The sequence below is a fragment of the Pteropus vampyrus genome, unplaced genomic scaffold, assembly GCF_000151845.1.
Source record: "Pteropus vampyrus isolate Shadow unplaced genomic scaffold, Pvam_2.0 Scaffold43, whole genome shotgun sequence".
Lineage (NCBI taxonomy): Eukaryota > Metazoa > Chordata > Mammalia > Chiroptera > Pteropodidae > Pteropus > Pteropus vampyrus.
In genome coordinates, this window is record NW_011888824.1 from 10,270,885 (window position 1) to 10,287,072 (window position 16,188).

A 16,188-nucleotide genomic window follows, 5' to 3' on the forward strand; every position below is an offset into this window, starting at 1 on the left:
GGTGCGACGCCGCCGCCAGGCCCGAGCTCTCTGCGCCCCTCCGCTTCAGGAGAGGCGCATCCCGAATGATTCTGACACTGCGTATCCGCCAGTAAGTTACAGCCGCTGCTTTGTTTCACCCTTATTTATGTTTTAACCCCTAGTTCGTCCCAAGTATCGTCCACATTTGGTTAGTTCAAAACTATTCAACTCTGGGACCGGTTTGGAGACAGAGCTGCCTCGGAGCCGAACCTGGGAAGTGTTCGAGAGCTGCCCAGGTGTTGTAAGGGAGAGGCCGCATCCAGAGACGTTACTGTGAAAGGCGGTCTTCGGAACACTACTGGACTCCACATTTGCCGAGCACCCGCGGGTAGCTGGACTGGCGGGGAGGAGGCGCGGAGAAAATGCGGGCGGGAGGGCGGGGAAGGAGCGGGGCGGATCTGTAGACCCGGCGGGAGGGGGCGTGGCTCCCGGCAGGTGAGGTGCGGCGCCTCGGTAGGCTGTGATTCTCCTAGACCCAGCTAGCGGTCACTACTTCACCCTCCTAGCGTTACTTGTTGGTGATTCACTTTGGTCCAGAGGATAAAGTAATACAAAATGATTGTATTTTAATCTCAAATCGTCAGTAAGAAAACGGAAAGGGAACTCGAAAGTTTTAAAAGGCTAAGTGCCTCCAGCCTTTATCTGAGTAGGCGTGTTCATAGGGTGAGCAAACTGCTTAGAAACAGTGGATCAGTTTTGCGCAGATATTGAAAGTGAATGCTGTTTTTAAAAAATGTTATTTTAAAAAAGACAGCGAAATTTAATCTGACCTTAATTTGAACCATGAATTCTGCGGCTCCCCCCTTCCTACCCTATGTGAAACTGTCTTTTGCTAAACCTGTGGCTCCAAATTTAATATGCACGCAGCGTCAATCTTGGATGTTCTCTTGTAGCCACTCTTGGGAGCCCACTTTTCGTTTGTTTGTTTGTTTGTTTGTTTGTTTGTTTGTTTTTAAGCAAAGACCACATCATGGAAATACGGTGATTAGTTCCTTCCCAAGTGCTTTTTCTGCTTTTCACTTGGCTGAGTTTATAGTACCTAACCAAAACAAATTTGTCAATGGAGTGGCCGTAATTTGCTTTCACTTATTCTCTTAGCTATACATATCCTCATCTTCTAATCTCACAGTGGTATCTGTAGTTGTCAGGATTCTTGGCCTAACTGTGGCATACCTTCCTTACTCCTTTCACACCTTCCAGAATAGGAGATTCCCAGAGAAGGCAAAATATTGCTAATAAGTAGCATGTATAACACGTTTATGATACTAAACTGAACTTTGTAACACTCTTTAATCATTTTTTTATAGAGCCTAGTGCAATAAATGTTGATTGGATGACATAAGTCAAAGTATACTTGTCCTCCAGTGCTCTGTTTGCACACCAAATAAGAATTTCTTAATCCAGTTTGGACAGCTTATTTGTAACGGTCCGTGGCCACCTCTGGGATTGTCACCCCATTTAAATTTAATCCTTTTCTCCTTTGGGCTATTCATTTGCATTTTTACCATTCTTAGAGTGCTGGTATATTTCATCTGTCCCTTGGTTCTCTGGAGGCAGAGAACCTTTTATTGTGCTTTCATTTCAAAGCATAGTGGCTTGTACATGGTAGGTATCTGAGGCCCTTTTAATCTGTAGATTCAAATTTTGAAAATCTTGCTGGGGAATGAGATAGGCGAAGTAAAAAAATTTGCCGTCCTTATTTTCAATCTGTAGTTATTTAAAGACCAATTTTTGTTTCCTCACTTTAAGTATCTCATTTGTTTACACTCTTGACAGCTGTTTTTGCTAAAGCCAATAGTTTTTCTGGGTTAGGAAGAGAAAATAGGAAATAAGTTCACCTCCAAATGTAAATTTCTAAAGCCAATCTATTAACTATTCAAGTCAGAACTAGCTATCAATCTAAATAGTAGTGTGTGTCCCATTTATGTAGCAGAATACACATGCATGTATGTGTGTGTAACTAGAGAGAGAGAGAGAGAGAGATGTTCTTTCTCAGAATAAAACCTAGAACCAGGGCACTTTCAAAGAATTTTACCAGAGTAATTTTAGCCAAGAGACTGGCATTTAAGATTTTATACTTGAGAGCAAATGCGTGTATAGAATGTGGTTAAAGAGCAAGTAAGGACCTTTTACATAATAAAGGGTTAATGAGGAAGTTTTGGGAAAGGATACAGGAAAGTCATTGGACCATTTTGGATTTTGATAATCAGTACCTACATAGCCCTTTATTTACCTACTTAAAAAATAATATATTTACTAAGTAATAGATAATTCAGATCTAATTAAAATTTAAATTCAGGTAGCATTTTGAGATTATAGTGTGACCTAAACTCAGGATGATTTACAACCAGACAATTTTTTTAACTTGTGTATAAGTCTAGAATAGCAAAGGCATAATACAGTCTTTTCTTTTTCTTTAGTTACCTAGGTTCAAGATGAATAGCGATCAAGTTACACTGGTTGGTCAAGTGTTTGAGTCATATGTTTCGGAATACCATAAGAACGACATTCTTCTAATCCTGAAGGAAAGAGATGAAGATGCTCATTACCCAATTGTGATTAATGCCATGACCCTTTTTGAGACCAACATGGAAATTGGGGAATATTTCAATTTATTCCCCAATGAAGTACTAACTATTTTTGATAGTGCGCTGCGAAGATCAGCCTTGACAATTCTCGACTCCTTCTCTCAGCCTGAGGGTGTCTCCATGAAGCAGAATCTTCATGCCAGGATATCAGGTGGATCATTTAAGGATTTTATTGCCTTATTATTCTCTAGGAAGATTTTAAGAAACCCTGACACGTTGAATTCAGAGCACTAAGAGATCATTGTTGTTTATATTTAAAAATATATCCTTTGTGTATTTCAGGGGTCCCCTCCCCCCAGTACCGGTCTGTGGCCTGTTAGGAATCAGGGCCACACAGCAGGAGGTGAATGGTGGGCTAAGGAGCGAAGTTTCACCTATATTTGCAGCCACTCCCCAGCCTCAGCTCCACCTCCTCAGATCCATCAGGCATTAGATTTTCATAGGAGTACCGGTCCCTGGTGCCAAAAAGGTTGTGGACCACTGGTTTAGTTGATATAGCACTTGTCAGCCCCCGGGGTGTTTTAATGAAGCATTCTCCAGGAATTTAGAAATGTTTGTTTTCTGAGAGTTAAATTGTAAAGTCAACATAGACTAGAGTGTAGATATACAAAAGTTTTTCTAAACAAAAATGTGGCTCCCTTACTGGCAAAATGTGATACAGTCTAAGTTAATATAAATAAAGAATATTTTCATTAGAAAGTGGGCAAGTGAGCCTTGGAACCATAGAAAAAGAAGTCATAGTGGCAAACATTGGCAGTTCCCACCTTGATTGTACAGTATACAGTATATGGAAAGAGAGTCTCAGCCAGCAACAGAGAAAATTCAATCTGTGGACTTGTAACACCAGATTAATGTAGCCTGGTGCCTTAAGCATTCAGTTCATTTAACTAATTTGCTGGTTGGTTTTTGTTTTTTTAATTCCACACTTCCCAGACTACCTTCTGATTACTGTTGTTACTTGGCTTTCAGAGTAGATCTGTCAGCAGAGAGAAAATGTGCAGACTGTAGAAACTTAAAATATAATCACACATACGGTGCTTATTTCTCATGAGCTTGGCAAATCTGACATATCCATCTTCTATGTGCACACTTACCAGGTTTCAGAGCTACTAAATTTTGAGGACCAAGAATGGATCATGGGACATGAACCAGTATAACAAATGCTACCTTGATAAACCTGTTAGGAGGCAGCCTTAGACTATCACAGCCAGCATATCTTTACCTCAGTGATTCATTATAGCCAAACATGAGAAAGGAGACATATCAGCATAAAACATTTTTTTTGGCATTTCACACCTGTTAAATTGCCTGTTTATTAGTGGTGAAAAACACAAGATTTTTAAAGGATCAAGTGCTGCTGTGGGTAAACCTCCAATTTAAGGATTGGAAACACTATCAGACTTCTGTATCAATAAATCCCGAGACTAACTGAAAAAAGCAGTAGCTTTGTGGCGCTGTGGTACTCGTTGGTTATTATGCTACCATCTATCACTCAGTTTTATGGTTTACTCAGAGTCATCAGATGATTTTATGTGTGGCCCGTGGCATTATATTCTTGTCGAATGTGGTTATAATTACATACTGTATTTAGATCTTACTGAATCAGTCCTTTTTAAAATCCTGATTGACATATCATTTATATATGTACTTTTATTTTTTTTATTTTTATTTTTTAGACAAGGCAACCCTTGGTTGACCTCACAGATTGCAAGGACCTTGTCAGCTTACAATCCCTTATTTTTTTATTTTTTATTTTTGACGCCTACAGCACCTGGTCTTCCTAGGTGGTCTCCCATCCAAGTACTAACCAGGCCCGACCCTCCTTAGCTTCTGAGATCAGACAGGATCAAGCTTGTTCAGTATATATGTACTTTTAAATAGAGTCCACTGATAATTGTTATTTGAAATAATTCTTTTCTATTTTCTTAATTGATTTGATCTGATTTTGTTTCTTAAGTAAAACACAAACTTTGTTTTTCCCTTTCTCCCCCAGAAAATATGAGAATAATCCCATAGAGTCAAATGCCAGGGTTGATATTTTTTGTTGTTGTTTTTCTCTGTTAGGTTTGCCCGTTTGTCCTGAACTGGTGAGGGAGCACATTCCTAAAACCAAGGATGTGGGACACTTTTTATCTGTCACTGGGACAGTGATTCGAACAAGTTTAGTGAAGATCCTGGAATTCGAACGGGATTACATATGTAACAAATGCAAGCATGTATTTGTGGTGAAGGCCGACTTTGAGCAGTACTATACGTTCTGCCGGCCGTCGTCATGTCCCAGCTTGGAGAGCTGTGATTCTTCAAAATTCACTTGCCTCTCCAGCTTATCTTCATCTCCAACCAGATGTAGAGATTATCAGGAAATCAAAATTCAGGAGCAGGTAAATGATCAAATGAGAAAAATATGACATTTGAAGAAGCGTTTTTCAGCTATGGGCAAATTTCTAGAACTAGGGAACATACAATGGATTACAAATAAAAACTTGCATCATCACATTGTAGAAGATCAAGTATGAAACTATTGCACATGTATTTGAAGATAGTTTTTAGAGACCATGATATATGTATACATCTTTTATATAGAGCATCTTTTATATAGACCATGACATATGTATACATCTTTTCTATACTGGCAAGTGGGTTGTGGAGTGGCTTAATAATTATATTAAAATTAAGAAGATATTTAGGAAGTTCAAACTAGCTGTACTTAACTAAGAGATAGGAAACAATTAAGGCATACATAACCACTCTTTAATACATGAAAGTGAGCCTGATTTTTTTTTTTTTTTTTACTTGCCGCTTAAACACAAAGGCTTATTCAATGTCAAGGACTCAGACTCCTGTCTTTCTGTACCATTTTTAACTCACGGCTTCTATTATGGTTGTCTATAGTCTAAGATGGTGGCTACAACTCTATTACATTTGTATCCTAGTCAGAGAACAGAAACAAGGAAGGATAGGCAAAAGCACCTGCCATCTAATCCAAGCCTCTATTTAAGTAGTCTCCTTCAAAGTCTCCTACATCACATGTACTTATATCTCATTGACCAGAACGTAGTTGTATGACCGTACCTGGATGCAAGGGAGTCTGGGAGATACATTGTTTTTTTACTGGGCACATGTCCACCAGCATTCTGTTCCTAAGGAATAATCAAAGGATCTTAATGATTCATGTCAGGTCTTGTGACTAGAGATCAGGAGAGAAATGGCTCTCAATTCTAAGTAACTTATTTTAAGTTGTCGAGCATGTGTTTATTTTGACCATTCACAAGGTAGATTATATTTGGAGATGTTTTCCATATTGGCATTTTATTTCACTCTAGTTTTAGTGAATTCTTAAACTGATAGTAGATACAGTTTGCAAGAAAATCCCATAAATCCCCTTCATAATTAGATTGTATGATAATACTAGAGAAATAGAAATAGTAATTTCAAGAATTGCCAGGCTTTTTAATGCTTAGCACGTATTTAAGCATACTCGGTATATGTTTTATTTTCCTTGTTAGGTTCAGAGGCTATCCGTTGGAAGTATTCCACGATCTATGAAGGTTATCCTAGAAGATGACTTAGTAGACAGTTGCAAATCTGGTAAGCATTAACTTTTGTTAGCTTGTGTAGGAGGTCCTAACATACTGATTAGGAAAAGCCACTTTTTCTTTTCCCGAGAGTGAGTGTGGAGGCTTAATTTTTCACCTGGGAACAGAGATTGGCATAGTGGTGGGACATAATAGCAGGAAAAGAACTGGGCTGGAGCTTAGCAGTCTAGTCCAGCTGCTTGTTTTATAGATGAAGAACCTGACTTGCCCAAGGTCACTTGGAGAGTTAAGTGACAGAACTAGAGCATGAACCAAGTTCCACTGACTTCTAGTTCTGAACTCTCTTCAATGCACCATAGCTCAACAGGAGCAACTTTTAAAAATGTTGGGTTTAGTGGGCAATTATGTAAGATGCATCAGAGGATGTGAACTATCAAATGCTACTGCAGCCTTATTGGTGTCTAGAAGAAAGGAGATGATTGTTTCTCTCTGCTTTGTGTTGCTGACACCACTATAGGAGTCATATTGAATTATGGTCTTCTGTCCTCTGAGGGTCCTCAGTGTTTCCACTGGCCAATTGCCTAAATTATGAGGAAACTTGAAACCATATTGGAAGAAGAACTGTGGGTGTCTAGCATGGATAAGCCTCAGGAAGAATGTGACAGCCAACTTTCATTAGTTGGAAGATTGTCATATAGAAATGGAATTGGAATTATAGAAGATGCTCTTGGGTTTCAATGGGCTGAAGCTACAGGAAGGTAAATTTTGACTTAGTGTCTAACAACTCAAGGTGCTTGACATGGGCCTCCGATGATGGTGAGTTTAAGCAGAGGATGTACAGCATCTTGGTAGATGTTTAGGCCTCATGATGGCGGTTGGTCTGGATAGTGTTCCCTCACTATCTTACCATATTGACAGAAGACTTTGCTATAGGGTTTGAAAATCTTTTGGATTTGTAAACTTTCAATCCCAAACAAAGTTGTCCTCAGAGCTACAAATATTTCATCAGATTCGCTAAGACTACTGTTTCCAGCCCCAAAATGGAAACTTGTTCCTCTAAAGCCAGCATCTTCTGTTCTCTACATGCATTCTCAGGCCTTGTCCAGACCTTCGTTTGTGAGGAGGATATGAGAGCTTACTTTTTCTCTTTCCTGCTCTTATTCCAAAAAACTTAAAAACTGCCTACAATTTTTTCTTTTTTTTTTAACATTTAAATTAAATTGAAGGTGAGTCAGAAAATGGAAATGATTGCTAAACCTTAACCGAATGTCAGCAGTTGCCTTTTAATTCACCTCAACATTCTCTGCGTTAAATATTTCCCATTGTCACTAAAACACTCTTCATCTCTATCCAAAAACAAAGTACCACAGGTTTGTCTACTGGGCAGTAACAGGTATGTCTGATCTCTTATTCCACATCCCAGTTCTCTACTGGACAGATCAAAAATGCTTCATTTCAACAAAATCCATCATTTCCCTTTTCTTAACCCTAGACTTCTCCAAATGCCACATTTATAAAACATTTACTGAGCTGATATTTCATAAAAATGATGAGGCAAATACTCAAAAGACTATCTACAGTCAAGAATAATTCTTTTATCAAAAGACTTCCCCCATCCATCCAAGAATCACCAACCCATACTTTTTGAAATTTATGTCAAATTCATTAACAGTTTATAGTTATCTAAACAGTATACTAAGGAAATGACAGCTTTGCTCATGGATTTCCTACGAAATACATAAGCTATGTCAAAGCACTTTGTTCATATAGGAACTCTAGATTTTAACCAAAATCTATACTATCTGGATCAGCAAAGCAGATTATTCTCTATCCTTTGATAGAGAATAAGGTGTTTTCATGCATTTCCTCTAAACTGAATTCTTTCTGCACTGAAAAAAATGTTAAGCTATTTTTCTTTCACATGTCACTAATAATAAAGAATGGAGGAAGCAGTCTGTCAACAGCTATTTTTTCATTTATCTATAGCTACAAACCTCTTTAAGAACCAAAAGATATAAATGGCATAATCCTTGCCCTTCAAGAATTTACAGTTAGGAACCCCAATCTGACATTGCAGAGTAATGAAGTTGGAGGTTGTGTGTTGATAACTGTCAGTACAGTAGATCAGAGATGGGTCTGACTGGAGAAGGCTACAGTGGTAAATATATTGCAGAAGGCAGAGAGGCACAAAGAGATTGGATTGTATAAAAGTAAGGATTTTAGCTTCCTGAGTATAACATTGTTTATAATAACTTACTATAGGAAACTTTAAAATGAGCATCTATCGCCTTGGACTGTTTTATATATCTCATAATTGTTCTGATGATCATGTGAATCTGCTGTTCAAACATATTTGAGTAAATAAAACGTATATATTAAAGGCTTTTTAAAGGTATTGGTTCTACAAATGTAGGTTTAGAATAATAATAGCTAATGCTTTTTGAGCACTTACATTCTAGATATTGTATTTACAAGCATTATCTGACTTAATTCTCACTATAGTCCTATGATGTAAGTATAATTATTCCTATTTGTAGGTCAAGACATAGGCATAGCAAAGTTCAGTAACTTGCCCAATGTCACATAGCCAGCAAGTGGTAATGCTGGGATTTAAATCCAAATCTGACGAGTCAGTACTATTGACCGTTCTTCAGTACTCTACATTTTCCACATTATCACTGCTTATTAAAGTCCAGTTATTACTAGTGAGTGCTATATCTAAAAGTTAAGTTCCTCATTTGACTAATTTAGAAACAACCTAAGTATGATCCATTAAAATGACAATAGTAGAGGACTATTCTAAGTGCTCATATAAAGTTGCCAGACTCATTTTCATCTTAAAAATTTGAGGCAGACAATAAATGACCATTATTCTTGATCGGATTTAAAAACCATCTTTTAGGAAGGCTCTTGAAGACATATGTAAACTGCCTATTTAATTTGTTACTATGTTTTTGCCTTTGGCGAGAAATATGCTTTCTATTCTGTGAATTGCTACCACCAGTTCTATGGATTTAGCATTTATAGAACACTTTTCTTCAGAATATCAAAAGCTCTGTGGATTACACATTATATATTGAAATTTAGAGAGTGTTAGGCGTTTTGCATCAGCAAACACCATATATTTGGCACAGTCTTGGAAATAAAGATATGCCTGTTAGTTCACAGGCAGTATTTGTTGTGCAAAATATAAGCACCAGGACTGGCTTTGGGGTATGTCCAACAGATTCAAATCTTTGGGGACTAGGATCGTGTCCCTTTTTGATTCCCTTTTATACAGCACCAAAATATTGGATGCCAAGCATTCATAAAGACTTGTACTGATGCATGAATTATATGTAATAATAATTACAGATATCAGTGTTTGGAGAATGTGCCTATAAACTGCCCCAAAGACGTATAGGAAAATCTATAAAAATATACTGTTTTGCCCATCAGGAATGGGAAAGTTTCCTCAGGTGAGAAAGAACCAACTAAGAAGAAACAAGTAGCATTGTGTCTTATGCTTTCCTAGTTTATGGAGAGGAGCTTTGACATAGAACAGGTGTTCATTTCTTGATTCGTTCATTTTTTTGTTCAGTAAGAAAAAAGTCAGTGAATAAAATGTTAGCAAATGTGGTAAGTAAAAATTAATATATAAGAAACTAGCTAATATCAGTAATCAAAAGATTGTTTCCTTCCAGATGACAAATTGATTATAATTTAATCCTCTGGCTGCAATTATCACCTCTTTAAATGAGAACTCTATGGCTAGAGACTCGGAGAGAATGCATACTTTACCCAGTGTAATAATGATGAATAAATGATTCAGTAAACTATTCCCTGTGAAGGCTAATAATTCGATGTGGTTCTGATGTAACAGATTAAGAAAAATAAAAGTGCTCACTTGAACTTTTAGTTGCACAGATACAAATACCTGTTTAAAACAATCAGGAACCTGTGGTGGTTTTTTACACCCAGATTGTTTACTGAATGAGTGCTGGATGAACGTACAGCACTTTAAACCGTGGTCAGAGAGTGGTTTATTTCTTAGTTCTGGTCTTTTGTTATGTGACTCTGCATCCAGCATGCAGGTTGCTACTGCTGGACTTGATGCTTTTTCCCAGGTGATGACCTCACTATTCATGGGATTGTAATGCAACGATGGAAGCCCTTTCAGCAAGATGTGCGCTGTGAAGTGGAGATAGTCCTGAAAGCCAATTATGTCCAAGTAAATAATGAGCAGTCTGCAGGGATCATCATGGATGAAGAGGTTCGAAAGGAATTTGAAGATTTTTGGGACCATTATAAGAATGATCCCTTTGCAGGTTTGTGATTAAGGGTATAAAGATGATAATTATTAATGGCATGTTACTCAATTGTTCAATGTGTTGTCTGTGATTAGGGAGCAGCCTTACATGCTGCATGGCTCAGGGACTGAGTTCAGAGAGTAGTAGCATCAGTCAGTACTTCTAGCCACAATCTCCCTTCGAAGCCCTTTTCTGATACAGTCTTCTATTTAGAGATCTTGGAAAATTGAGGCTGAATTCCAAGAGATTTTCCATTTCTATTATTTTAACATCTTATACTGCCAAAATGGTTTCAGAGTTTTCCACCTTCTTTACCAATTAAATATATAATTCCTCCTTAAGTAGGCAAAACTCATTATCAAGGGTCCCCAATTCCCGGGTCACTGACAGTTACCTGTCGGTGGCCTGTTAGGAACCAGGCCATACAGCAGGAGGTAATTTGTAGCTGCTCCCCAGTGCTAGTGCTAGTGCTAGTGCTAGCCTCACTGTCTCAGCTCCACCTCAGCTCACCAGGCATTAGATTTTCATAGAAGCACCAGCCCCTGGGGCCAGAAAGATTGGGGACTGCTGTTATTATGATAACCTCTTCCTATTAAAGCCACTGTTTCTTTCAGACGTGCTTTACATTATATGGACAGCTTCACACTTTTATCTGAAGATTTTAAAATAGGGAATAAATAGGAATGAGATGATGACAGATGGAAAGATGCAAAAAATAAGCTTTGTCATCATAGCAAAAATTTTGATTACTAAAATGTCATTACATAGATGAAAACATCATAGCCTTTTGGTTTGTAGAGTATTTTTATTTAAAAATTCCAAATGCCTGAAACACTAAATCTTCAAATATATGTTCTCATTCTTCCTTGGAGGTATCCTCTGAGAAAATAAACTGTGAAGGCTATTTCTAATAAACTTCATCTCCAATCTAACACATAATGATTTCTTTATTCCTAAATCACATGCCGAACTACACAGATACCATTTCACAAAGTAAGGTTCTTATTTGCCTAAATAGAAGCAATTCACTTTTATTTTGTGGGATGATTTTTTTTTTTTCTTGCTCGTGTGTAGCATGTATGTAGTGGTTCTCAATCATTCTTTATACAGAATGAAGAAAAGGTCTCTATATTATAGCTTTATTAAACAAGCCTTTTAAGAATTATATATATTTTTAAATGAATTTTTTTACTTAAAATTGTTTCTTAGGATCCGGTCCTTAAAAACTCTGTAGCTCTTCCTTGAAGCATAGTCATTCCTTATTGCAGTACCACAGCTCAACTCTACTTAGTGACAGTGAAGGAAGAGCATCATACAGTGCTCTGATCAGACCATCAGAAGTGCTTTGCGCTGACAATTAAAAAGAATCTATCTTGTTTTAATTAGAAGGGTGTAGATGTACAACTCATTTACTCAATAAAAAGAAAAAATATAATAATCTTTTGAGAAATCTAAGTAAGAAGACAGGGAGGAAACAAGGCATGTTTTCTTTTTTAGTATGAACGGAGTCTGCTTACTTAGTTTCTAAGTACCCAGTACCAGCACACTGTATTTCACAATTTTGAAGTATATGTGTGTTTGTTCAGGGTGAGGTGGAGTAGGTGAAGGTGAGGAGCTGTATCCAACAGTGTGTCTTCATTTGGCTAGCTTAAAGCCAGAAATGACTTCACTGCTCAGCTCTTGGAGGTTGACCTGCTTCATTAAGACCTGATACTGTGGATATTGACTTAGGAGGAGCCAAAGGCTTTATTCAGATCACAGTGACAGCAGGGATCCCATGACCTTGTTGCTTAGGTGCTCAATAGAAACTCAAATATAGGAGTTGGGGTCTTTTGGGCCATCAAACCACTCTGGGTGACTCATTTCTCATAGATCTAAAAAGCTCTTTTCATTGGGATAACGGAAGGCCATAGCCACACTATTAACATGGTCAAGAACCAGAAATTAGGGAGGGAGGGAAGGATCGGAGTATATCTACTCAACACATTTTCTTCCATGATATGGTCATGGGAGTCTCTTGCCGCAGTCCGAGGAATCAAATCTTTCACCTCTAGACGACAAATTAGAGGAATGGCCCATCCCCCTTTGCTTTTTCTCTAGTTCTTCAGACCTGCCTTCATAGTACATCTCTTGTGTTGGCTACAATGTAGGAAATCTTAAGATCAGAAGTAAGCACAACTAGTACAGGTAACATAATAGTTAACAGTTAAGCAGCTCCTACTCTGTGCCAGGTATTGTTTTTTCTTTGTGCTATACACTTACTCCTTTGATCCTCAACAATTCTATGCAATACCATTATTGTTTCCATTTTACAGATGAGGAAGTGAAAGTAGAGTGGTTAAGAAACTTGCCCAAGGTCAGACAGCTACACTGGGATTTGAATCTAGGCATCTGACACCAGAGCCTGTGTACTTTACCACTGATATAGGCTTCCTGGAGGCACGTTAGTCACTGAATCCAACTCTACTAACAGAATTGGTTCTTCGGTTTAGTTTTGACCTGGATGTCTCCCAAGTCACTTTGATTACTCTTAACCCTGCTTGATGGGGCTATTCCTTCTTTCTTTGTTTCTATGTGTAATCTCAAGATACTGGTCAGAATTTACCTGCCTTTTGTCAGGTCTTCTCATCATCTTAGATCCCAGGACTTTATCTTTTTTTCTCTGGGCTTTTCTACCTCAGGAAAGAGAAGATTCCCTCCAACAGTTAATGAACTTCCTTACAAGATTTACCAATTAATTTTGGTCCCCTTTTTACTAAAATATCTTCCTTCTTCACCATTTCTGCCATCCCAGCACATATCAGCATAGCTTAGTTGCCACTGCATCGATTTTGATTCATTACAATAAGTACCCTTTGTGTAACGGGTCACAAATTATGGAGGAAGACTCTTTCCTTTCCCTTGATAGTTTGGCAGGAAAGCTTCTGGAACTAGAATTATCAGCTAAAGGAATACTTGTATGAGTATTTTCCTCCTCAAAACAGCTATCACTGAAACATGAGTACAGACTCCGAGATAAGTATAAAAGGCCTGAGACATGCAAATTAGTTAACAGCATGTGGGCATTAGCTTCTGGTAATATGGATGTAAACACAGAGTGCTATCACAGAGGTAGATCCTTTTACGTTAAAACAGGCTCAGGAAAGACGTGTTAGAATATCATAGTTTCCTCTATGGGTTGATTAGGCCAGTGACTGAAATACCTACTTTATTAATGGATTTATTCATAGGCAGATTCTCAGTTCTGGCATTTTGACATTTTTGAAAACAGAACTTAAAACTCTGGTATTCTCATATTTCAAGCACATGATTAGAGGAATCCAAGACTTCCAGCTTGGATTGCTAGAGTTGAAGTTTATAATGATCTTAATACCCCAATACTCTAATAACTTATTCTAAATAAAACATAATTTACCAAACTGCTCAGAGCAAATGCTGATTTGACTCATAGGGTGGATTGCTTTTTCTTCTCTTACACCTCTGGGGAAGGTCCACGAGCTCCAAGTATCTGTTGTCCTGATTTAAAAGTTACTGGCTCCTACAATCCAACTCATTGTTTCTGAGATAAGGCAGTGGAATAATTTATTGAAATTACTGCACAGAAAGTACAGCCAGTATAATTTTTAAAGGATAACGTTGGCCTGATGCAGCAGAAAAGATTCTTCTCTGTCTCTTTTGAAGTATGATAAATTTATAGATACTTAAGCACATAGCATCCAGGAATAAAAAGGAGACTTTTCATGTCGTGGCATTAATAAGAAAAGGACTTTTAGGACCAGAACTAAGTTATTCACTCCTTTTAGTCATTTGGAAATGGTCCTCTTGATCATTTTGGTACAGTGTGTTTATAGGAAGATAGGATTAGGAGGAAAATTTCATTTAGGATTTCTTGAAAATTCTTAGTAACTCCTGATCTTTCTGTCTTTCCTAGGAAGGAATGAAATATTGGCCAGCTTATGCCCTCAAGTTTTTGGGATGTATCTAGTAAAGCTTGCTGTGGCCATGGTGCTGGCTGGTGGGATTCAAAGGACTGATGCTACAGGAACACGAGTCAGAGGTTAGTGTCTATTTTAAAATTTTGAGAAGTATTAACATATATAGGAGAGGAGCTAGAATTTTTCTCTGTTTAATAAAAATTGCTTGTTGACCTTTATTTTCCTGACTGTCTACTACTTAACATCTGTATATCAGGAGCTACTTTCTAGAATTCTAAGGACTAAAAGAAATTCTAAGTTTTCCAATGAGTATATAGTTCTGCTCCAGTGTGTAAGGGTGCCACAAAATAAAATCTTTACATTTTCATTACTGTTTTTCATCGGATCTCCAGTCTCTCTACAAGAGGAAAAGATTAGAAATATTCCTTTCAATGTCTCCCAAGTCACGTCTCTCCATCTGTGACGGATAGTGTGTTTCTCTCAGACTGCTGCTCTCAGTCATCTGCCTGCTGATTGCCCTTGTGCTGGTGGGTAGCAAATGTACCATCTGCCGTGTGGTGCTGCTGTTGGTCACACATTCTAGCAAAGATTACTCTAAGTATGTAATTATGTCCAAATGGCAGAAAGCTCTTCTGTGGCTAACACACTTAACTGACCTGAATCTGGCATAGACTAAACTAAAACAAGACATTGTCAATCAGGCTGTTAGTAGGTACTCTAAAACCATATAGTACAGTATGGAAGTATAATAAGGTTTATGTGTATTGTGTGTTGATTACCACCTGTTTGCTAGGCACTCTGCTAAATATCGAGCTTAAATAGGTGTTTCCTAGTAATACATTTTGAAAATACTCAACTATTACTGAAGAAATTTGATCAGTGAGATAATACATATAACAGGATATTCTTATGTTCTTTGTTACATTTGAAAAATAAGAGAAGTCTAAGATAGGTATTTCATTAAACTAAAATTTTCATAAAATGAAAAGGTTTTCACTTAACTGTTGGAATCATAAGTGATGTGACATTTATAAAGCACTTATAAAGCCCCAAATACTTTTTAAAAAGTGCTTAAATAAAAATACAGTACAATACTTGTATGGCTTGTATGGAAAGATTTAATCACAATAGTTTGGTATTTAAAAATGGATTAAATAAAATCAAACTTTATAAGCCTCTAACTTTTTAAAAATGTTAAACATTTTTTTAAACATCTGGAAATAGTACAAAATCTATTAGAAGTTAGATTTTAAATGTCATTCAGAAATCAAAGATTGCTATTTATAATAACAATTAACTTTTCTAAAGATAGTCTAGTTAAATCCTTCCTCAAATAACCTTAACTTAAAAGTACTAAATAAAATATAAATTGTGTTGGCATTTCAAGTAGACTACTTTTTGATTGATTACACTTGTTCATGGGTCTTTTCATGGGAATTTAAAACTTTACATTATTTTTTCTAGGTGAATCTCATCTTTTATTGGTTGGGGATCCTGGCACAGGGAAATCTCAATTCCTCAAATATGCAGCGAAGATTACACCAAGATCTGTGCTTACCACAGGAATTGGATCTACAAGTGCAGGTATTTTACATGACACTTTCAATTTAATGTTACTACAAAAGATAACAATGGTTTTTTTCCTTATGAAAAGCACCTGTAATTGGATAAATTTCAGGCTAACTTTTGAATTGTCAAAAGTTGAAGGAAATATGTAGCATGTCTTTTGTAGCTCTAAGAAAGTATTTTAAAAACTCCATCATTTAAACTTTTTTTTTCAAAAACTTATCCAATATATCTTTTCGCATCTTAGTTTTGA

General features: G+C 37.2%; 1 protein-coding gene across 6 annotated transcripts in view; it reads left to right on the top strand.

Annotated features, from left to right (window-relative positions):
- Positions 1–6: 6 nt before the first annotated feature.
- Positions 7–16,188, top strand: part of MCM9 (minichromosome maintenance 9 homologous recombination repair factor) — a 67,387-nt gene continuing 51,205 nt past the window's right edge. For 5 of the 6 annotated variants that reach the window (XR_002779973.1, XR_002779974.1, XM_011358781.2 and 2 more), the window contains exons 1-7: positions 7–91; positions 2,442–2,760; positions 4,674–4,990; positions 6,116–6,197; positions 10,252–10,452; positions 14,366–14,491; positions 15,834–15,953. Coding sequence is in view for 4 of the 6 variants with exons in the window: in XM_011358781.2 (XP_011357083.1) it covers positions 2,457–2,760; positions 4,674–4,990; positions 6,116–6,197; positions 10,252–10,452; positions 14,366–14,491; positions 15,834–15,953 (1,150 nt within the window). In the remaining 2 variants the exon portion in view is untranslated. Of the gene's footprint in view, positions 92–118; positions 350–2,441; positions 2,761–4,673; positions 4,991–6,115; positions 6,198–10,251; positions 10,453–14,365; positions 14,492–15,833; positions 15,954–16,188 lie in introns of those variants that run through there. The other variant, XM_011358778.2, reaches the window with a different exon arrangement.